A 25,340-nucleotide genomic window follows, 5' to 3' on the forward strand; every position below is an offset into this window, starting at 1 on the left:
CTAGTTGTCTGTCTAGTAGAGAACTAAGAAACAAGTGTCTTCTCATAACCCTAATATCTTCAATAAGTTAACACAGGAAGAGAACCTGGGGGTGTATTTGTTCTATATTAATGATTTTAAGAGAAGGAAATCAGGGGAATAGGAGAATATTTTGGGGAAGAATGAAGTAGGATGCCAATCAACTTCTTATTTTCTTTTGTTGAAGAAAACACTGGGATATGAATTTTTACCTAAAGGCTGCTTTAGTTGCATCCCTTAAGTCTTGGTATGCTGCCTTCTTCCTGTCATTTTCTTTGATGAAATTTTCTATTGTTTCCATGATTTGTTCTTTGATCCACTAATTCCTACAGATTAATTGATTTAGTCTCCAATTAATTTTTTAAAGGCTCTTTTTAAAATACAATTTTAAATTGCATTATGGCCAGAAAAGGATGTAGTTAGCATTTCTGCTTTTCTGCATGTGTGAAGTGTATATCCCTCTAATTCATGGTCAATTCTTATAATAGTTCCATACACACTTAAGAAATATGCAAACTCTTTTCTAATGCCATTCAGTAATCACCAGGGAGCTATCATCTCTAATTTTGTCAAAAATAGCATTTATGTCCTTAATTTTGCTCATTTGTCTAGGTCTGAAAGGGCTTCATTGTTTTCCTTTTCTGTTATAGCTTGACTATAATCACTACTGTCTATTCCTCCCTACAATTAGATAAATATTTTCTTTAAGTGTTTAGATGTCATACTATTTGATGAATACATACATACATATATTCACATGTATGTGTATGTATACAGAAATAGATATGATCCTATTCATTATCTATGATGCCTTTAAGTGTAAGCAGTTTCCCAGTTGATCTTTTATTGTCTATTTTTACTGCAGGTTGTCAAAAATCAGGATTGCTATCACTTTTTTGTGTTCATCTGAAGCATAATAGATTCTGTTCCAGCTCCTCAATGTGAATCTTTGCTTCAAATATATGTCTTGTAATAAACATACTGCTCAATTTTACTTCTAATCCACTCGCCACCCTCTTCTATTTTATGGGAGAATTCATCCTATTTGCATTGGTATAAATGTTCATTGTATACTGCCCTCCATCTTGTCCTCTTTTGCTTTTTTGTCTTTGCTCCTCTCTTTTCCTCTTTACAAAGGTGTTTAAGAATTTGGCTAATACTTGTGATCTGTGATACTATCCTTTCCTCTGTTTCATACTCAAATACAGATTCTTAATATCTTCCCCTTTTAATCCTCCTTTCATGCCCCCACCTCTGATGGAGAATTTTTGGGGGGGTGGGGTGGTTATGACTACTCCCTCATATTTCTTGCCTTTCTTTTGAATTTTCCCTTTTCCTCTCCTCCACTGTTTGAATTGTATTTATACATTTCACTTTGTATGTATTCAACCCTCCTTTATTTAGTTACAATGAAAGTGAAATTCATAGAAATCTGGTTCCCCCATCCTTTCCTCCATGTTTGCAATATGCTTCATTTCATGTACTACTATAAGGTGAGTCAGTGAATTCCCTTCCTTTTCCATTTTATTCCCCAACTATTTTCCCATTTTTTCATTTCCTTCTCTTACAACCATCAACACAGAGCAAAAACACCATCAGGCCTTCTTCCTGTGTTAACTTTGTATATGTCCTTTGAAGACATTAAGGTTCTGAAAAGCTATTTTTTTTTAATACCCTCCTAGGATGTGAACAATGTATCCTCACAGTCTCTCCTTCCAATTCATCAAACTGTGTGCCTTTCTTATTTTCCTTGTCACTTATGTTTTCATTTCAAAGTTTCTATTCAGTTCTGACCTTTTCATCAGGAATGCTTAAAAGTTCCCTATTCATTATTGTAGAATTATAATGTGTTTTGCTGGACATGTTATTATTGGTCGTAAGTTTTAGATTTTATCTTTATATTTTTCTATACATGTATATAGAAAATGTCTTATGTATTTAAAATATATAAAACATATATTTTATACTTTTTACAAGCTTTTCTCTACTTCAAGAAGCAAGTGTCAAGTCTTGTGTGATCCTAATTATGGCTCCTTGGTATTCAATTTCTTGCTTTTTGGAGGTTTGCAGCATTTTTTCTTTGAACTAGAAGCTTTGCATTTTGGCTTTGATGTTCCTGGGAGTATTCATTTTAGAATTTATTTCAGAAGTCAACAGTGTATTCTTTCCATTTTCACTTTGCATTATGATTCGAAGAGATCTGGGCAGTTTACATGTGATCTCTGGAAATATGCTATCCAAAGAAGGGGTTTTTTTTGAGGGGTAAGTTATAGTTTTCAGATAGTCTGAGGATTTTATTTATCCTTGATTTGTTTCCTAACATCTTATATTTTCTTCTATTCTTTCCATTTTTTGATTTATCTTATTATTTCTTATTATCTCATGGAGTCACTGATTTGTTTGGACCAACCTTTCTAAGATTTAGGAATTGATTTCTCAGGTAAGATTTATCACCATCTGTTCTAAGTTATTAATACTCCTTGCCATTCTTTCCTCTTTAGCTATTTCTATTTTATATCTCATTTCAATTCTTCCAGGTACTCTTGTAATCCTTGTGACTAGGACATTCTTTTCCCCAAGGCTCAACCTGAACTTGTGAAATTAATTATTTTCTACTAGGTTTAACCACTGGGTATTTCAGTTCAGGGAATTTCTTTATTGGGTTTGGTATTTTCTTCTTTATTCATTTACAATTTCTGTTTCTGGAATTGTGGGTTTGTGCTTGGGTTAAACTCTACTTCCATCCTTCTGGACGCTGTAGGCAGGTCCTGCTTGCTCCTTAGTGCAATGGCTAAGAATGGGGCCTACATTTTGTAGGAACTGTCTCTCCCTGTCTTCCATCGTGGTTCAGGGCCAAGCTACCTGGATGCTAGATGGGCATTCTGTACAGGCCACTTGGATGAGTCAGGTGTAGGTTTGCCTGGATTCTGGTCTGTTTCTTGCTGCTGCTGGAACTCTAGGATTGCTTCATGTCAGGTACTGTTCTAAGCCACTCCATTTCCTGCTGGTCTCTGGGGTCACCCTGAACCCAGTGCTCCTATGATCTGGCTGCTTTCACCTACTGTGGCTTATCTTGATAATTATTAGTCTTTTGATATAGCCCTGTACTGGCTGGAAAAATTTTACAGCTAAATTTCTGGCTTTCTTTTTCATTAGTCCTTCTGGGGCATTTAAAAAACTTTACTTGAGTTTTTGTAAGGGGATCTGGGCTCTTCTAGATTTTATCACACTGCCATCTTCCCACAATCTTCACCAGTGCTTTTTCAAGGGGAGAAATTATATGCGTGTTAGGCAATAAGGAATTATAATTATATATATATTTACTATCACTTCCACTAAAGTTTTCCTTTGATGCCTCATCCTGGGATAGAGGTGACTTTATGTTCTGAAAGGTTATGTCAACTGAATATAAGGCCTGGCTGGTCTTATACAAAGCTGGAGAGGCTTCTAATATGAGTTCAATGACATACTGTATATCTGTTATCTGAGGACCTACTAGTAGCAATGAGATTGAGTGAAAATATAAAAATTTCTCACTTTTGTTGTGTATATTTTATTACCCTCCACAAACTAAATCTTCTGGCAATGTATGGGTATATCTGTTTTTCTAGGAACCATCTACTACTAAGTTTTGTCACATTAGTTATTTATGTCAGTGTGATCAAATATGAAATGGTATCACAAAGTTGTTTTAATTTATGCTTACTAAGGTTGAAGATTTTTTAGTGATTCAATTTGACATTTTTTAAATACCTATGCTTTTCCTCTTTTGTACACTGCCTATTCATAATCTTCCACTGTTTATCTAGTCCAGTAATAACTGAGGAATGCTTTATCTGTATATATTCTTCATAAATGTTAGATGCTAAGTTCTGTTATATCTGCTGTATATTTTTATACAAACGTAGTTTTCTTTTTATATTTTTGTTGAACAGAATTTAAAATGTTTTTGCAATCAAATTCATCTGCACACCTTTAAAAGTTTTTATGTTCAAATAGTAAGGTACAGAATTTGCCTATTAAGGGGCTCAAACAATTGGAGGTTATATTTAGAGAATAAAATCAAGTACAGAAGATACTGGTTAAAAAAAGTTGGGACTACTTGAAATTTCTTTTTATCAATGTGAACTAGAAAATATCTGATATCCACTTACAGGCAGATAGGTCCCAAGCTACCAAAACATTCTGCCTGAATAAATCACAATTACAAGACTGAAAGATGAACAGAGTTTAAAAAATATCCAAGGGTTAGCTTTCCCAGAACCAAGAATCTCAGAGCTTGAAGGGAGTGTAAGGCTTTTCAGTCCAACTTATGACACCTTTCAAGTGAAAGTTGAGAGAGGATTTGCAGTAAAGCTCTGGGAGATAGGACAGTATTTTGGCACTTCTTTTACAGTTAAGAGAAATCACTGGTTACTTTTTAAAATCAAGCAATGTCTTTTACAGATGAGAAAAGTGTCAAATACTGAAAAGTTAATATTGTATTCCTGATAGTCCTTTACTAAGCTTATAAACAGGTTTATATGAATTCAACTAGATTCTAGAAACATTTCCAAAGTTTTTCTTTATTGTTTTCTCTTCCAATTACACTCCTTTTCCAATTCCTAGTCAAAGAAATGTGGCTATCAAGACTGACTCAAGATATAACATAGTTTTCTCACATTCTTAAGAGGCCTACTTTGGACTAGAGCTCCATAAATGCAAAGACTATACAAGTCACTTGTATGCCTCCTTATACTTCATATAATACTTCATACTATTTCATAATGCCTAGATTCAAATGAAAGTTTTCAATTTTAATTCTTTAACAACAATTTTAATTTTTGCTTAAAAATGAATACAAAATTTTAGACATAATATTTATATAACTTCTGTGGCACTCATTTCCTGAAAGAACATTTATAAATAGTTCAAATTAGACATGGTTTTTAATACAGTACAACTGTTATTCCAATACATAATTCTATGAGCAGTGTCAATCAGTTAAGTCAGCAAGCATTTACAAAGTATTTCCTATTTGTCAGGCCCTGGTGATTCAAAAAAGGCAAAAACATGGTTCTTGCTCTCAAGGACCTCACAGGACTAAGAAAAGAGAATGCAAACAGTTATGTTATTTTAAAGATGACCTATGATTTCATTGGTATAGGGATTTTCAGTGAAGAAATTTACCAATGAAGACCATGATTTGCTCTGCAATTCAGTCTTAGTTCCAGAGGTACTAAGAAGTTACGTGACTTCACATCTAGGATGTGTCAGAAATGGGACTTTAACTCAAGTTTTTCCACCTTCAAAGATGGCTTTCTATCCATTACACTAGAGCTGTCTATGTGCAGGAGTGTGAGTGCATACTCATACATATTAATATAAAACATGTAAATGTAACATATGTATGTATTACTTTAATTCAACATATGATTAAGTTGTAAGTTACTCTAACCAATAATTTCCCCCATCTGTTGTTTTAATTTGAGTCAACAAACATTTATTAAAGCTTCAAGTCAAGCACTAAAGGAAATACAAAGATAAGACAGTCTTCATGTTTGCTTCACAGGTGAATAAAAACATCATCTGATATTTTTTTCATCTGACTAATATTTTGCTACTGCTCAATAATTTAAAATTCCAATATAAAGGCTTTATAACTGTTATTTCCATTAAGTCCTTCTTGATGCTTCTTTGTGGTGTAGAGATGACTTTGAATTCTCTCAGACAATAGAATACCAGCACTGGCAGGTAATATGGAGCTGACAAGACTTCAAGGATGGGCCTGGCAGCAAGCCATTCACAGGAATGCTGGGTACCAGGATTTACTTTTCACTTACAACAACTCATGAAGATGTCTAAGATACGTACAATGTGTCATCTGTAGTGATGATGGATAGAGTGTGCCACGTTGAAATAACAAATCTTTTGAAGTAACGAAGTATACTTTTGTGGCAAAAACACCATGAAGATAGGTGGAAGCAAATTTCTCAAAATCATTTCCACTTTTATCTTTTTAAGATCTTCCTGCTTTTTTGGATTTGGAGACTTGACTTTTATTTTCATATTTTTTGTAAAAAAGTCTCTTTTCAATTAAGCTTACCTCTTCATGAAGAAGTGAAGCCTTTATCCTCAGTAGGAAGGAGAAAAAATTTAGTACAAACTGGTAGCTCATAGAATAATTTGATTCTTCATAGGTAGTCGCATGTTTACAGTAACTAGGAAAACAAAAGAAAATGATTTAAATGATGTGTTCCTTTAAAATCAGAAGAAAAGATGAATAATAACAGTTCTAAAAGAGTAAAACTCCTTGAAGTAAAAATTACAAGACAAAGGAAACCAAATCAATACGTGATAAAAGAGAACGATATGGTTTCCCAAGAAGGAATGGAATGGCAGCAGGATGTTCCAAAATGGTTCAAGAGAGAAATCAGAACCTTTAGAAAATTTAAATGAGAACTGGTAGAATTTATGACCTGCACAGTTCAATACAATAGAAAAACCTGAATCCATGGTAGTGAGTCTCTCCAAAGAAGTGAGAGAACCTAAGATTGGAATGTGAGGGAGTACTGAATGGGATAATGTAGTTGTGATGGAGACAAACACATGATTGCCTACAGAGGAGGAGGGTCTTCCCACTCTGATAACCCTCTACTCTTGGTCAAGCCCTGGCACCACTGGGCTCACTTCACACATTTCCAACAATCCAGTCAATCAACAGTCTCCACTTAAAAAATTATGGCTCTAGATGGGGATCAAAAATCCCATGGTTTTTTTCTTACTAAATTGATGGTCACATCATAGATTTTTAGAGACTTATACCTGAAATTCTCAGAGTGCTGGGGATCAGCATGATTTTGTTACATGAAAATTATACTATTAAGCTATTTTGCTCAAGAGGTAAAAAACTTTTCCATGTATAGACAGGAGCCATGCAAAACCTTTAACAAAGTTTACCCTAGTTTCAGATAAACAAGATAAACAATTCCCAAGTATGGAATAATTCTTACTAATTCATCAAAGTCAAGTTCTCAAACTTGAATGCACCTCATAAATATTAACACAACAAAATACTGGCTATCTGAAACCCACAGGAGGTATTCTATGTAACTTTTCCAAAAAGCCATGGGTTTACTCCTTTTCGGTATCCAAACTATTTTGGGTGGAAACTATTTGGGTAGAAATTCTAGGTTGTATTACATACTTGACTTTCTTAAATGTAGGACACTGAACACAACTGAATCCTTCTTGTTGACTCAGGGTCATTAAGATGCACATCAATTACTGAGCTTTGTGGTAAGAGCCCTCTCAGGACTACTGATTGTGGAGGGCTGACTATCTCAGACAGTTATATTTTCTGAATTTTTGTGATGGCTTTTTATAGTTTTTCACTCTCCTTGTCTGTCTGGGTAGGAATTAAAATTTTTTGCTGTTATCAGTGTGCCTGCCTCTAAGTAGTACTTCTCAGAGTTCAGAATCCAAATAGGCAAGACTGTAAAAAGTGCCACATAAAATAAGTAAACAGGCTATCAATGATGAGAGTGGGGGCAGGGAGATGAGGGACGGATTAGTCAACTATGAGTCAAGTACATCAGCTTTAGTATATGGATCATAAGCTGACAGATTTAGAGTTGGAAGGGATCTTCAGAGACGATCTAGACGATCTCCTCATTTTACAGATGAGAAAACAGAGGCCCACTAAGGCAAAGTTGACTTACTGAAGTTTATGAAGCAAGTAAGAAGTATAGCTGAAATTCCAATCCAGGTCTTCTGACTCTGTATCTAAAGGTCTTTCAATACTATATCATAATATAAAAACTCTTAAAGTTGTCATATGATGATAACTAATTTTTTTTTGTACATAAACTTGAGACCTACCACCACCAACCATCAGTTCATGCAAGTCTTTCTAGGTTTTTCTGAAGTCTACCTGCTCACCATTTTTTATGGAACAATAGAATTCCATTCCATTCATATACCACAACTTGTTCATCCATTCCCCAATTGATGGACATCCCCTCAATTTCCAATTCTTTGCCACCACAAAAACAGCTGCTATAAATATTTTTGTACGTGTGGGCTCTTTAAGGAATCTCTTTTTTTCAAAGACGGATGCAAAGAGAGAATAGTAATAGTTTTCAAGAGTGGAGTAAAGAAAATAGAGAGCTCATGATAAGTTCTTGTCAGTAAAGTAGGAAGCAATTCCTTTGGTGAGAAGCATACTAATATTTTTATGATGCTGCTCAAGTCACTTAATCGTTCCTGGCCTCAATTTTCTCATCTGCAAAGAAGGGCAGAAGGGGAAGTTGGACTAGATGGCCTCAGAAGTTCCTTCCAGTGTTAGGACTATAACCCCATAAGGACAGGACAATTGTAAGAGGCTTCAAAAGAGAGATCTTCAATTGCCATTGTGAGCAATGGGAAAGAAAGCTGAGATGGATAAATGGTCAAAGGATATGAACAGGCAATTTTCAGAGGAAGAAATTAAAGCTATCTATAATCATATGAAAAAATGCTCTAAATCACTATTGGTTAGAGAGATGCAAATCAAAACAACTCTGAGGTACCATATCACACCTATAAGATTGGCAAACATGACAGAACAAGAAAATGATAAATGCTGGAGAGGATGTGGGAAAGTTGGAACACTAATTCATTGTTGGTGGAGCTGCGAGCGCATCCAACCATTCTGGAGAGCAATTTGGAACTATGCCCAAAGGGCTACAAAAATGTGCATACCCTTTGACCCAGCAATATCGCTACTAGGACTGTATCCCCAAGAGATCATAAAAATGGGAAAGGGTCCCACATGTACAAAAATATTTATAGCAGCACTCTATGTAGTTGCCAAAAACTGGAAGTCAAGGGGATGTCCATCAATTGGGGAATGGCTGAATAAATTATGGTATATGAATGTAATGGAGTACTATTGTGCCATAAGAAATGATGAACAAGAAGACTTCAGAGAGGCCTGGAAGGACTTATATGACCTGATGCTGAGTGAAAGGAGCAGAACCAGGAGAACTTTATGCACAGCAACAACCACAGTGTGTGAGAGTTTTTTCTGGTAGACTTAGATTTGTGTAATAACACAAGAACTTCTTACCAAAAAAAAAAAAAAATCCCAATGGAGGATCTCAAGGCAAAATGCCTGCCACACTCAGAGAGAGAAATATGGAAGTCACTCACATATTGTAGCAGATCATGTTTGTGTATGTGTATGTGTTTGTGTATCATGTTCTGATTTGTTATACGATTTCTTTCATTTATCTTAGTCTGACTACATAGCATGACTATAGTGAAAATATACTCAATAGGAAAGTATATGTAGAATCTATACAGAATTGTATGCAGTCGTGGGGAGGGAGAGGGGGAGTGGGGGGTAGGTGGGGGGGATAAAATCACAATTGTATGGCAGTGATTGTTAAACATTACAAAATAAAAAAAAAAAAAAAAAAGAAAGCTGAGATGAATAAAAGCAACAAGGGTCCACTGAGATTAGATAACAAACTTTCAATGGACCTTGTCTATTATGGTTAGGTGCCCTAATTCAATTATATTCAGTACAATTAAATCTTTAAGTGCCTATTATGCAAAAGGCCAATTCGAGGCACTGAGAATTAAAAGATAAATACAACACAGACTCTAATCTTAAAAAGTTTATAATTAATCAATAATATTCATTAAGGAACCACTATGTGCCAGGTACTGTGCTAAGCAATGGGGATACAAAAAGGACAGTTCCTACCCTCAAGGAGTCTACAATCTAATTAAGGAGATAACAAACAAGTGCAGACAAACTATATACAGGATAAACAGAAAATAATTAAAAGAGAGAAGGCACCAGAATTAGGAGTAGTTGGGAAAGGCTGCCTGTAGAAGATGGGCTTTTAGCTGGTACTTGAAGAAAGGAAGTGAAAGAAACCAGTTAAAGGAAACCAGCTGGCAAACATGGGGAGAGATCATACTCCAGGCACAAAGGACAACCAGATAAAACGTTTGCAGCTCAGAGACGGAGTGTCCAGTTGGTGAACCATTAAGGAGGCCACTATTACTGGATCAGAGTACTTGGGGGAGTATATAAGGTAAAAGAAAATTGGAAAGGTATCAGAAGGTGGTAGGCTATGAAGGGAATTCCAAACAGATTTTGTATTTGAACCTACAGGTGAAACGGGGGCCACTAGAACTTATTAAGCAGGGAGTGATGGTTGGACTGATGCTTTAAGAAAATCACTTTAGAGGCTGAAAAGAAGATGCAATGGATTTGGGAGAGACGTGGGGCAGCAGATATTATTGCAATAATCAAGACATGCACTAGAGCAGTGGCAGTATCAGAGGAGAGGAGGGATATTAGAGGGATGTTGCAAAAGTGAAATCAATACGCCTTGGCAACACAGTGGATATGGGCGGTGAGAGATAGTGAAGAATCCATGGTGACTCTTAGATTGTGAACCTGAGGGACTGGAAGGATCATGTTGCCCCTTACAGTTACAAGGAAATTAGAAATATTTAATTGGGAGTAGGGGGGCAAGGGGTAGATGGGGAAACAAGTACATAAATAATAATTAAATAAAGAAAATGGATTTCATTCAAATAAATCCAGGCAATTCACTAATCCTATGGGAACAAAGGAGAGGTACAGGAAAGTATTATGATAAATCTGGGGCAAAGGAAAGAGGTATTAATCAAGGTTTCATGGAGGTGTTGGCATGTGAACTGGGCCTTGAAAGAAGAGTCCATGTCTCCTTTTTCCAGTACTTTCGGACAAGAATGATTTCTACCTCCTCTGAACTCCCAAAGCATTTTGCACCTTTCTCAAGACACTTTCAAATACTATCACTTCTCTTTCCCATTGTAATTTTCAAGAAGGCAGAGACTGAGTCATGCTTAGTTTTATATTTCCCATTACACCTAGCACGTTGTCATATATGTAGTGTGTCCTTAGTAAAGATGTGTTAACAGAATGAAAGAATACATGACATTAAGGGAAAAATATATACATAATTCAACCTAGTTAAACTAGACCTTGACCAAAGGACACATAGTCCATCCCTAGCCTTTCCAAATCTGTAGGACTTTTCAGACCTATTGTTCCTTTGGCATTGACTTTGAGAAACAAAGATGACCTGCCTTGAAACAGATTGGAAGATTGTATACATGACTCTTTGGGGGTCTAAAACCATGATTTTATCAGTGTAGAGAACTATCAAAATGAAAATTTCCCTCCACAGATGCAGATCAACATCTCTTCTGTAACTTATAACTTTAGATTTAGGCACTGAGAAGATTAGAAGTGACTTGCCCCTGGTCACACAGGTAATATTTCAAATATTTCAGTTCAGGTCAAGAAAACCTAGTCTATCACACATGTATGTTTGTAAAATACACACACACACAAACACACACACGTACATGCACACACACAGATAATGTGTATTTGTGTGTATGTATATATGTGTGTACTGATATGCCAATATGTGGGTATTATCTATGGGGGTTTGTCTTAAACACAGAAATAAATTGGTTAGTTTTGTAAAACCATATGTATATAAGAGCTCCTTTCCTCTACTACTTCAATGAAAATTTCTGTTTGTTATAAAAGGAGACTCAAGAGGTATCATCATCAAACAAGCACTTGAAGAATGCTGTAAAGCTGGCCCACTAATCAGCTCAATCTAAATCAATTAGAATCTCACATATACTTTCATACTTCTCTGGGGGGTGGGGGATTTACACTATTTCCTCTATAGATAATTTGCTCCAATTGAATCCTTTTAATTCTACCTTTCCCAATGAAGCAATGATATCAAGAATATTTACCTCGTAGCAACAATATATTCCCAATGAATGAATATGAAAAGAAACTATGTCATGAAATGGAGAAAGGAGAAATATAATGTAGTAGCTGTGCCAAAATTATTTGTATGAAAATATCAGCGGCATTTAGGACTAAACTATCCTACAATTTTCATATAAGTATTTGGTTTGTAGTACTTTGTAGTGCTAACAACACCAAACTTGGGAGTCGGGGAAGACCTTTGGTCCAGTTCCTTACAACATCGACTAGCTGTGTGACCCTTGACAAGTTACTTATTTTCTTTAAATTTCAGTCTCCCAATCTGTAAAAGCTGGATAATGATAAGGAAAATACTTTGAAAAATTTCAAGCATCTTATGTGAGATATTATTGTTATCATAACTGGCTTTTCAATTAACTTCTCGGGAACTCAGATAATTCTTTAAGTCTATAAACTGCAGAGAAGGTGCCAGCCTGCATGGTAGAGGGAGTTTCCCTCATCTGGAAGTTCCCTGTCCCAATTAAATCATAGGTCTAGTTACTAACCCTTTTTTAGTACATGTACACACTTGTTTTCCCTCATTAGAATCTTAGCTCTTTGAAAAGGATTATTTCAAACTAGTATCCCCAGTGCCTTGCACAGAAGCTTAATAAATGCAGTACATTGATTACTGTTTTTGCGCTAGACCTGTAGAGAACATTTTGTAGACCACCATCAATGCAGATCAGCAACTGAGAGGTTAATGACTTGCCACGGTCACACATCTAGTATGTGTCAAAGGCAATGTTTGAACTTAGGTCTTCAAGCCTCTCAGCCCAGCACTCTATCCATTATAAGCCACATGGTCTCTGTCATAGTCTCACTATTATGTGTTTGATGAAGCTCAGGTATAAAGTTCCTAGGACTAGTGTTTTTCCTGCTATTATTCTTTTATATGCTCAAAGGACAATCATAAAGGCAGATAAAATAACTACTTTTTGTTGCTGAAAAAAAGTTGGTCCAACTACAGCTTTATTATTGGCCTTATTCTATTGCTTCTCTCCCGTAGACTCAATGAATTCAAAGTACTCCAATGGTTCTGTGATCTCATTGAACTGAATGTTTTCTCCAGTGATAGAATAATGTTATTTCCATGAAATACTTAGTCATTTCCTACTGTAGTGCTTATAATATTTACAGAAAGGCAAGCATTAAAATAACTGAAGTTTGTCACCCTTTCCAATTGATGTTGATGCATAAAGACATTCTACAAACTGGATAAAACTTGCCAAATTAAATCAGGATACAGTCTAAAATTCAAATATGAAATATTGTAAAGAAAAAGCTAGCAGTTCACTGGATTACTTCCTAAACCTCACGTGGCAACTATTCAGACTTGGATTTGCCCATCAATATGACTTCATCCCAAAATATAACATGATTATTACTATAGATTTGGATGTCTCAGAAAAATATTATGTAGTATTCTCATTGACATGGTTGGTTACATTTGTATATGGAACACCAACTACCAAAAATTTATGTGATGCAAGTGAGCATGCATCTCTCAGCTCCATTCATTAATTCAACAAACATCTATTAAACGCCTATTATGTGCTAGATGGTGAATATACAAAGCCAAAAATGAAACAGTTCCTCCTCTCGAAGAACTTACATTCTACTGGGGAAGGGGAAAAGAAACAACATACAAAGCATATACAAAATAAACATAGAGTAGTTTTGCTGGATGAATGATTATTATGAGAGAGAGACAAACAACTGGGGGAATTAAGAAAGGGCCTCTAGCAGGAGGTGACATGAATAGAAGTAGATGGAAGTGAGGAAAAAGCATTCCAGGAAAGAGGGAAAAGTTTATGCAATAATGTCAAGAATGAGAAACAGTAAATAGGCTAATTTGGCCATAATACAAGAATGAGTTAAGTGATAGGGAGTTAATGTGAAAAAAGCCTGGAACGATTAGCTAGAGTTAAGCTGTAAAGAACTTTAAATGTCAAAGAGAAGAGTTTGTATTTTATCCTAAGGCAAAAGGAAGCCACAGGAAAGTGATATAATCAGACCCATGCTTCAGGAATAACAATTTGGCAGCTGTATGAGGATGGAATGGATGGAAGAGAAGCTGGCTATAGGAAAACCAATCAGCACATTATGATTTGGTGACAAAGGCTCAATCAGGACAGTGGCTACTGAGTGGAGAGAAGGGAAGAGATATTCATTGGTTATGTGGAGTGAGTAAAAGTATGGAGTTGAGGATAATTCCTAGGTTGCAAACCTTAATTATTGAAGGAATGGTGATTTACTTGACAGATCTAGTTATCTGCTCACACTGATCCCCTAGGCCCAGGATGCCCCCTCTCTCTAGCCTTCTTCCTTGCTGAATTCCTATCCATCTTTAAAAATCTAACTCAAATGCTACCTTCTTCTGGAAAGTCTTTTCTGAGTTCTCCAGAGTTTGGAAAATCACTTATCATTTGTTTTGCAGGTTTTTAATGCATTTATCATGTAATCTTATGTATCTGTATTATCTTATCCCTCTAGCAGACTTTAATTTAATAGCCTTGATGACAGGAATCATGCTTTATCTAATTTGTCTCCCTAGGGAATAGAATAGTGCCTATTAAATATTTATTAAATGGTTTGTGAGAAAATGGCTACTAACATTTATTTCAGAATTTAGTTGAGATCACCTTTACTGAGTCCAAATAGAATCTGAAATCACTTCCCTAATAGGAAGAGACAAAGATTTTTCACATGGTATGGCTGAATATTTTTGTGGTTTTGTTTCTTTAAAAAACTACTTTTGTTTCAGAAGAGGAGTCATTCCTTCTTGTAAAAAATTTTTCCCTTTAATCTTGTCACAGTGTCATTTTAAGAAAAGTATTCATTGCTCTGGAAATAGTACAGGAAACTGAAGCCTTTTTACCATAGCACTGCTGCCTTAAAGTTTATCTAAAATACAAAGTATAAGGGACTATTTGTGCAATATGTTTTCAAAAAACAGGTTCTATCACTGATCAATATTTATCTGTATTTCAATTAGTTAATTTCATCTACTTTGCCATAGATTGATTTAGCTGGACCAAAAAGTTCTATAATTCTGTGTCACCTCCCTTTCAAAATCTCTCCGTTTTTGTTTTGTACAACACAAGAAATGATACTCTGTACATCCTTGAATTTTTAGTTCCTCAACCTTCCAATCACATCGACCTTGCTATATAATTGACTAAAGATGGCAAATTCTACATAAAGAATTTCATGTTAAAATGCTTATGTTACAACTGGTTTAGCACTTCATTCCTTTTGGCCTAACTCTTCCCTCAAAGTGCCACATACCTTTTACAGAACTTTTGAGTGCTAAGCCAATACTGTGAGTTCAGGGTTGTTAATGATTTGCCTTTCTTTCGTAGGATTTTCTGAAGACTGTGTCCATGGAAGCAAATTGTATTCTGGTCTTCTGCCCAGTTCAACTGGAAACTTGATGGTTTTTTCTTTTCAGGACCTGGTGCTGAATCAACCAGTACGCTAAATTGTTTCTGGAGATTCTCTACCATTCCTTGGAAACAGATCAAAGAAGACTGCATAAGAAAAAGCAGTGCTTCACTCACAAAAATACAAGGTATACAATGTGATAATACATATCAATTGTTTAAAAAAAGCATCTTAGAGTACTCTTCCCCTTTGAAATAATCCCTTTGGATGGCTAGAGACATCAAGTCTAAAAAATGATGCCATTCTCCAAAATATTTGGAGGAATCTTCCTTTAGAATCACATTTATAGCTTGTGGAATGCACAAAAATGGTAACTTTTTTTTTTTTTACAATCACATTTTGTTTCTGAAACAAACTGATATCACCCACTTTAACCATTCACTGTATTCACCACCAGGGCTCAAAAGACTTCTAGTCAACAGGACAATGTGTTTTCCTGCTCCCAAAATGCAAGCCATCTCTTAAAGGATGGGGTAAGGTACTGGATTAGGGGTAGGAGGAGTTTCAACAGACTTGAGTTATTGTACCAGATCAGATGTTAATTTACTATACAATCCTAAACAAACTACTTAACTTCTTCTAGGGCTCTTCCATTGTTAAACGAGGGAAGAGGGATGGATTATATGATTTCTAAGTTCACTTCTCTGTGTTTAGAATATCATGATTTTAAGATTTACAATCAATGAAGATATTAAAAAGAAAATGTGAATGAATCAAAAGACCATTTTAAAAGATGTTTCAACCATTCATTATACAATCTTAAGTTTTTGGGTTGCAAAGACATTTAAATCTCAGTTTTTAATAATGGCAGCAATGCTGGACAAAGTAATGGCTAAAATAGTTATTTTGATGAGGGTAATACTTATTCAGATGGACGCATTATGGCACTTAAAAAAATCAGTCACAACTTATAATCACATCTTGTATATTCTCAATTTTAAAAGACACCGATTTTACTTCTATATAAATGATGGTCTGGTATAGTGGCAAGAATAGTACACTGTGTCCAGAGACCTGGATTTGAGTCTCATCTCTGAAGGTTCCTAACTAGGTGCCTCTGTGGCAAGTCACTCTTAACTTTTCGGCTTCTGTCTCTTCATGTGTAAAATAACCAAAATAAGATGTGCGCTCCTAACTTCACAAGGTTGTTGTAAGGAATGCCCCTTATAAATTAAATGAATAAGAGATATTATTTTTATCATTATTGTTATTATCAGAAAACATATTACTGTCAACATAACTGCTCAGTTTTGGTCACATATTAAATCCTACAAACAAGGAAAATGACAAGATAAAACTATATGACTACATAGTAAGAAAGTAAAAACAATATTCGAGAAAAATTCAACTCACGTCGTCTTTTGTAAGCTACTGATCTGTCCACTGATGAATAATATAGTGGCTTTTCACTTTTCCACAGGTATCTATAAATGGAAAAAAATTATAACATGATAGTAAAGAAACGATGGACAGACCACTCTCAGTTGAAGGCAGTGAAATAAAAGAATGTTACCTAGAGTATATGATACCCAAGTTAGTACTTGAAAGAGAGACCAGTTTCTTTTAAAGCTTAGCTTAACCACCATATGAAGTAAATCTTGATTCATCACCACCCCCATGACTAGGGTCCCCCCAAAATTATCTTGTACATACTTATGTATGGATATATATATACATATATGGACATATATCCATATATACATGCTTTATGTAAACAATATATGTACTTATTCTTTCCTCTGATATAATATAAAGCTCCTTGATGGCACAGACGACTTCATTTTTTTGTCTCTGTATACATGGCACCTAGGACAATACCAGGAATATAGTAGGTGCTCAATAAATGTTTGTGACTGATTCAACAGATGGAGATGGTGATGGTTCACTTCAGATATGGGGATGGGGAGGGCAAAGGCACTGTGACAAAAAAAAAGGTAGGCAAGAACAGGATGTAGAAAATGGTTCAGTTTGGTTGAAAATAAGTTTGTAGAGATGAGTAATGAGATAAGCCTGAAGATGGTTTGAAATCAGAATGTAGAGGGCTTTAAATGGTAAAATCAAGAATTTTTACTTTATTCAGTATACAATGAGTAGTCACTAAAGGTTTCCGAGTAAAGGTAGGATGAGATTAGAGCAATAAATTGAGAAAATTACTAAAATGGCCATGAAAAGGATGAATTTGAGACACAATGGGGAGGAAAACAATTTATGAGGGTATTTGAATAACGTACATGAGAAGAGATAAACACCTGAAGTATTCATGTAGTAGAAGCTGAAAGGAGGGGAAGGACTGATGATATAGTGAGTCAATAAACACTTATTAAGTGAGCTCACAATTTAATAGGACAGGTGTAAATTCTGCCCAAGAAGCCTTGCCATTTCAGAGGTAGATTGTAAAATATATGGCTTCCTCTCCAATGTTTATTACACAACAAAAGGTCAAATGAGTCCTTTTTGGAAATGCTACTTTAGAATCCATAAACTTACACTACTTTCAATTTATGTGGAATCAAAATAACTGACTGTCCCAAAAGTCTTGGTTCAGCTTTAAGTTATTCAAGTTTAGGCTTCTGGGATATCTTGCATATATTTACTTCAATTTAATATCTTTCTGAAATGCTTTGATATCATATTAACATGACATAAAATTAAATACATTTTATCAGCTCAAAAAATATTTTCACCAAGTGTTCCTGATCATATATGGATAGAAAGATCCGCAAACAGCCTGATGATCTGGGACAGGAGTGTGGGCCTTTGACTGAATCCAAACTTCACAGAACAAATCAGCTAAAGGACCACACTTGAGGACCTAGAGGGTCACATGTGTCCTCAAGGTCATAGATTTCCCCACCCCTGATCTAGGGGGAAGTATAAAACAGTGGGAAAACCTAAATCTGATGCTTACTACCTGAGTGGTATCAGGCAGGACACTTAATTTCCTGGGTCTCAGTTTGTTCCTCTGTCAATAAGAGAGTTTGAGGTCTCTTCCAAATGCAGAATTATGCTCCTATGATCTCATAAACATACAACTTCAGGAAAGGACATCAAAGATCAGCTAGTCCAAAAGATACTTGAACTGAGGAATTACATTCAGATTCCCTGACAAGTAGGCATTCAATATCCACCTAAAGACTTCTAGTGATGAGAAACCCGTTATTTGCTGAGGGAGCTTGATCCAGTTTAAAAGAATGTGAACTGCTAAGAAATAGTTCCTTCCATTCAGTCAAAATCCCTCTCTCTACAACTTTTGTTAAACATCCACAGTTTCTTCAACCACTTCTCATATGGTACTTCTCGTATGGCATCATACTGTCACCATCGTGGCTGCTTATGCCTAGATGCACTCCAGCTTATAATATGAAAGCAATATGCCCATGTGAGATGTGGAGTAAGTTTCTTCTAGCTCTCAAGTTCTATGCTCTGTCAAATAAGGTTGGTTCCATACAAAATCATTCTGGGGGTCCAACAAGAATCAGCCAAATCAAAGATAAAATATCTCCCTTCTTTTCCTTTTATTTGGTTTTAATGGCAGTTTGTCTCTATAAAGAAATGGCATAATTGCTGTTGACTTTCACTATGGTTTTTTGTAGTCCTTCCTCAGCAGTATGAGGAAGGAACTTTAGAAAGGCAGTGTAGGGTCAACTGATAGGAAGACAGTGTAAACCACATACGACAAACAAAATGTGGCCTAATGTCCAAAAGATGGCTATATATTGGTGAAATCTATAAATTCATTGTATTTTAGTTTCTGAGTATCTAGGATCATTTGAGAATATGTAATTAGAAATACAAGTGATTCAAACTGGAGTAGTTTAAAAAAAAAAAAAAGAACATACTTTGCTCTGAATTCCTCTCGTTTTTGCTGTTTCTCATCAATTATTTTCTTCATAATCTGATACCACTTTCTGAAGTCAAAACACGGTTTATCTGAAAGAAAACAAAACTTAATTGCTAACTAAGAATTCTATACTTAACTGAAATACTAACTTACCAGTCTTGGGATAGCGGGATAGGCATAAATGTCCACAGTAGCTCAAAAAACAAGGTCAAGAATGTCAATTAGTACAGAAAATAGGGTGAATACTTCAGTCACTTCCACTGAAAGTTTAATATTTTATTTTCTGCTGCACCCAACTAACTGATGTTTATACTCCAAGTTGTAGGCTGGAACCTCCCTCCTAAGGTGAGGGGGGTTCCATAATATGCCTTTAAAACAAAACAAAAGAAACAACAACAAAAGAAAATGCCCAAATTCTATCTTTAATGGAAAAAATCCAAAGGACATATAAAATTATGTAAAAATGTGTCTGATGTAGTTACATGTAGAAGTCAAATCAACAAACATTTATTAAGTGCCTACTGTGTACCAGGCACTGTGCTAAGCACTAGGAATACAAAGAAAGGCAAAAAAACAGTCCATGTTCTTGAGGAGCACAGAGTCTAATGAGGGACACAACATGAAATTTTTATGAACAAGATAGAAAGAGAATAAAATGTATATAGATTATCTTGGGAGGTACTAAGTATTAAGGGGGAACTAGTAGTCTTAATCTGTGTTCTATGGATTTGTTTTTAAAAAAATTTTGATATAATAATATCTTTATACATACATTCTCATTAAATTTGTTTAGAAAATGAAATAAATAACAATGAATTTTAATAAATTAGCCAATTTTTTCTTAAAAATAACTTTGGGGGAGGTGTTATTTTACTTTTCCTGAAATATGTCATAAAATGCTATTTTTCTCAAATGTTTATAAATACACCCAAATACAGGAGAAATAACTTTGCTGAAAAGATGGAGGGTAGAAAAATATCACACAGAGGGAGCTGGAGAGGAAAAAGACAACTGTATACTTGAAGCTTTAAAAAAAAGGCTCTTCCTGAAAAGGAGGAGGTAGATCCTCTTAGAACAAAGCAGCTCCTATTCTCTAAGGAATGCTATAGCAGATCGACAGAAGGTGGCCCTGTGAAGACCTTCTAGTTCCACCACTAGAACAACTCTCATACCTGCCCTCATTTCTCTTATTTCCACTGCTGTCAGTCTATTTATAAAGTTATTACCATATTATCATGTGCTCAGACTAATACAATAGCCTTTAAATAGTCCCTCTAACACCCTCTCCATACCAGTTATTTGTCTGCTCAAAAATCTTTGGTGAGTTCCTATTACCCTAAGGAAATATTACTTTTGTCACATTCCTGTGCCATTCCCACTACTATCTGGTCTCAACCTACTTTTTCAATGTGAAGCTACTGGACCTCAGTCTACGGTCATGAATATCAAAAACATTTTTTTGGGCATCCTGATATTAAGAATATCACTAACCCTAGATAAAATATGAACACTCAAAATATGCTTCAAGCATAAACTCAAAGGGCCTAGGAACATAAAACACAATTTGGAGGGGCACAACTTAGAAATTAGTTTTTATAATGAATAATATTGATAGAGACATTCAAGTACCTCCATGGTTATCTTCATTTTTTTCTTGAGCAAGGTCAGAAAGGGACCTGCAAATAATAATAAGTAATTTATCAACTCATTTGGAAACAATCACAATCTGAACTCTTCCACATAATACACATAACTGATTGAAATAAAATTTTTGGAGAGAAAAAATGACTCATGTGACCTGTTTAGACAGTATAAATTCTGTCAAACATGTTTAGGACTGAAGGGAAAGCAGCACAAAAAATCTTGTTCTCTCAAGCCAATCTTAAAAAGAATACATATACTATCAAAATCTGAGGACAAATAAATATGGTCCTTATATGAATATCTAACAAGTAATGCCAAGAAAGAATCTAATACATTATAAACCATTTAATAAGTCAAAGTAAATATTCTGAAAGTAATCGAGACATAAATGTACTGGTACAAACAACAGTTATGGTTGTTGAATGTTTTATGGCAATTAAGACTTTCCTATGTAAAAAATTTAACATAAATTTCTTCATTAAAACAATTAGTAAAGTCAATAACAAAGTTACTACTTAATGTCACCATTATAAAGTGTTACTCCCCACTAAATTAAGACATAAACCACATATTTACCATTCCACGTTGTCATTCAATAAAAAGAGCAGTTTCAGCACCACAACAATGATAGCTACAGCCTGAACATCATATTTAATAACAGTCTTTGTCTTATGAGTTATTGGATCAAATGTCAGGAAATCCACTTCTCCTATGCCAGTCATTCTGATCACTTGACAAGTCAGGCTATGCATTTCATCTGTAGAAGAATAAAACAGGAAAATATAAATGCAATTTTCCTAAAAACTTGAGAATTCTAGTATTTGTATATTGTGGATATATTTAGATGCACTTATAAACATTTAAGAAAAATAGCATTTTATGACATATTTCAGGAAAAATAAAATAACACCTCCCCCAAAGTTATTTTTAAGAAAAAACTGGCTAATTTATTAAAGTTCATTGTTATACAATGTATCTGTGTTACATTTCATTTTCTAAACAAATGACAATATACGTATGAAGATAATATAGTATCAAAACATTTTTAAAAGAACAAGTCCATAGAACACAGGTTAAGAATACTGATTCCCTCTTAATACTTAGTACCTCCCAAGATTATCTCTATATAATTTATTCTGTTTCTATACTGTTCATAGTAATTCCATGTTATCTCCCTCATTAGACTCTGTGCTTCTCAAGAGCACGGACTGTTTTTTGCCTTTCTTTGTATTCCTAGTGCTTAGCACAGTGGCTGGTACACAAGAGGACTTAATAAATGTTTACTGATTTGACTTTTACATCTAACTACACTGGACTTACATCTGCAGCATCATACTGCTGGGCATGTTCAATAGAATAAAAACTATTTTATTTCATATTTCTCTTTGTTGTGAACTATTAAAGCACCACATGCCTTTATCACACATTTTGAAACCTAATTATGCTTTGTACCATTCTTAATGAAATATCAATCAGAGTGATTAGTAAAAAATGTTCACTAACAAAAAAAAAAAGCTGAAATATTAGCTTCAAACTAACTAGAAAATGTTAAGCCAAGAAAAGTTGTAAATTTGCTTTAAGACACTCCAACATATGGTGTTGTGAACTGATCTTACCATTCTGAAGAACAATGTGGAATTATGTCCAAAGGGCTATAAAACTGTGGACACCCTTTGACCCAGCAATACTGCTTCTAGGGCTGTATCCCAAAGAGATCATAAAAATGGGAAAAAAGACCCACATGTGGTGGCCAAGAATTGGAAACTGAAGAGATGTCCATCCATTGGGGAATGGCTGAACAAGCTGTGGTATATGAATGTAACGGAATACTACTGTTCCATAAGAAATGATGAGCAGGAGGACTCCAGAAAAACCTGGCAAGACTTACATGAACTGATGCTGAATGAAGTGAGCAGAGCCAAGAGAACATATACAAAGTAACAGCCACACTGTGCAATGACTGACTTTGATAGGCTTACCTCTTCTTAGCCTTGCAAGGATCTAAGACAATTTCAAAAGACTCATGACAGTAAATGCTATCCAGAAAAACAACTAGAGTCTGAAAGCGGATCAAAGCACACTATTTGCTCTCTTTTTTTTTTCTCATGGTTACTCCCATTGGTTCTAATTCTTTACAACATCACTAATGTGAAAATGCTTAATATAAATGTACATGTAGAGTCTCTATCAGATTGTACACTGTCTTGGGGTGAACAGAGGGGAGGAAGGAGGAGAAAATGTGGAACTCAAAATCTATTGAAGTCAATGTTGAAAACTAAAAATAAATTTTATAAAACAGATATTCCAACATAAAACTTAAATACAAATGTCTATTATACCAAAAGATTTAGTATTTAGGCTTTGCTCTTACCATCAAGATAGTTTTCATTTATATTTTTAAGAAAGGTTTTTATTAAAAAAATGCTAAATTTGCATATTATTTGTATCAGCCACCAGGGAAGTATACAGCTTCCTCTTGGGCAATTTGTAAGTTAGAACTGTATTATTACATTTTGTCATTGCAATTTCTTCATTCTCCAACAGAAGAAATACATAACAGGGAAAAGACAGGGGAGGAAGATGAGGAAGAGGTGGCACTGACAGTAAATAGAAAATGAGAGGGAAGACGTAGCACTTTGGCTTTTATACCTCTGTACTGCGATGTAATCTTGCGCAGTGTAGTTAGGCTACCTTTGATCAGTATCACAGAAATAAACCCTAATGATCAGGGACTCTGTTTTCTTCTGGGATCATAGCTTTGACATTAGAAATTATTCCACTCAACTCCTTCTGTTTGTAGCTGAGAAATGTGAAGCCCAGAAAGGTCAAGTGAGTTACCCTAAGACCCAGCAGATGACATGAAGCAGAGCCAGGCTTCAACAAGCCCACTTTCTGAGGCCAGATCACAAGAGTACCCAATATGCACTAGATGATGGTAGTGACCTCTCTCCCATTCTACAGCCCTTGACTCAACCTGAAACAGGAAGTGGGTAGTCAGGCAAGTAAGGACCATTAAACTAGCCAAGTAAGCCACACTGACCGTCCTGCCACTCCCATTCCCATCACAGAACTGGTGTCTCAGAAGGAAGTTTGCTATAAAGTTACGAATTTACCAAAGGGAAAATGTCTTAGTGATTTTTTTCTGATGCCTGGAACCATTCTTATCTAGCTCAAGACTGAAGCACATTTGAGAGAACTGAAGGCTCTTTCCTCCAGTGAAAGAAGGTTTTTTAACCTCTACTCTTTGCAAGAACATTAAAGAAAAAAATAAATATAAGACCACTGATAATCTCAAGCACAGAAACCTGATCTTCTAAATAACAAAACATTAGACTAGTCACCATGGTCTAAGTATCATCAACAAAAATGTATAAAGTACTTGTTTTACTGGCACTTTGCTTAATATGGCCAATTTGTCTGATTTATTTCATTCCTATTAAAAAAAATCACATCTTTGAAATTACTGTTGCATCAGTATGGTCACCATATATGTATTTTCTCACAAGTATAAATCTCCTGAATTTCTCACACTTCCAGTTTAGCAAGAATTTCAGGAACTGATTATATCAGCAGATTCCAACTAGGTTACCTGTAGCTTAGTTTATTTTAAGCTATGTCTAATGAGGAACTTTTTATGCTCTGTATTTCACTACGCTGAATTCAAGGAGTTAAGTGTTATTCATGTTACTCTAGACTTTATTCTCCATCTTCTGATGGAAATAGAAATTTGTAATTATGAATTTCAAGAAGCTAGTGGAGAGAGCACTGGACTTGGAGTCAGAAAGATCTGAATTCAAATCTGACCTCTGACACTTATTAGCTCTGTGGTCTTGGGCAAGTCACTTAATCTCCTTCTACCTCAATTTCCTCATCTCTAAAATAGGAATAATAAAGCATCTATCAGGGATGTTGTGAAGACAAAATGAGATATTTATAAAATGCTCTGCAAACCTTAAATAGCTATGGCTACTTATTATTATCATTAAACCATTTTTAGAATATTTTTATTTTTTCTTATCTAATAAACATATAATTGTAAGAACAGGAGATAGCAATGTTTGAAAACTTCATGTATCACAAATGTTCTAATAGTTGACTCAGTTATGTGGAGAAAATTTACCTTTACTCCTGGTGATCATATATCTTACAAACAGGTACAGTGGAAAGAGCAGAGACATGGGTATCATTGTGGAGGAGCTCTGTGGGGGAGGTATAACACTTGTTCTGTCTGATCCTAGAGGAAAGAATTCAGTGCTATGGGTAGAAGTTGCAAAGAGGCAAATTTAGTTTTGATATAAGGAAGAACTTCCTAATAATCAGAGCTCTCCAAAAGTAGAAAGGGATGACTTAAGAAATGGTAGGTTCCTCCTCGGAGCGACTTAAGAAGAGTATGGAAACCACTTGTCCTAAACCTTATTTATTATAGTGGGGATTGCTTTTGTGTATGGTTTGGATAAGCAGACTGTTAAGATCCCTTCCAACTCTTGAATTCTGTGAACTTAGGCACTTGTGCCCAAATTCAAATGAGTAAAAATTAAAAGCAAAATAGGGCAGAAAATGACTACCTTTTCA

General features: G+C 35.1%; 1 protein-coding gene across 4 annotated transcripts in view; it reads right to left on the bottom strand.

Moving 5' to 3' along the window:
- Positions 1-4,563: 4,563 nt before the first annotated feature.
- The window catches only part of TAF1B (TATA-box binding protein associated factor, RNA polymerase I subunit B), a 109,279-nt gene continuing 88,502 nt past the window's right edge, over positions 4,564-25,340 (bottom strand). For all 4 annotated transcript variants that reach the window (XM_072634244.1, XM_072634243.1, XM_072634245.1 and 1 more), the window contains 6 exons: positions 21,345-21,525; positions 20,754-20,800; positions 19,123-19,213; positions 16,637-16,707; positions 15,128-15,347; positions 4,564-6,218 (listed from right to left, as the gene is read on the bottom strand). In XM_072634244.1, the coding sequence (XP_072490345.1) occupies positions 6,017-6,218; positions 15,128-15,347; positions 16,637-16,707; positions 19,123-19,213; positions 20,754-20,800; positions 21,345-21,525 (812 nt within the window). In that variant the 3' untranslated portion in view covers positions 4,564-6,016. The remainder of the gene's footprint in view (positions 6,219-15,127; positions 15,348-16,636; positions 16,708-19,122; positions 19,214-20,753; positions 20,801-21,344; positions 21,526-25,340) is intronic.

Source organism: Notamacropus eugenii, chromosome 1, assembly GCF_028372415.1.
Source record: "Notamacropus eugenii isolate mMacEug1 chromosome 1, mMacEug1.pri_v2, whole genome shotgun sequence".
NCBI lineage: Eukaryota > Metazoa > Chordata > Mammalia > Diprotodontia > Macropodidae > Notamacropus > Notamacropus eugenii.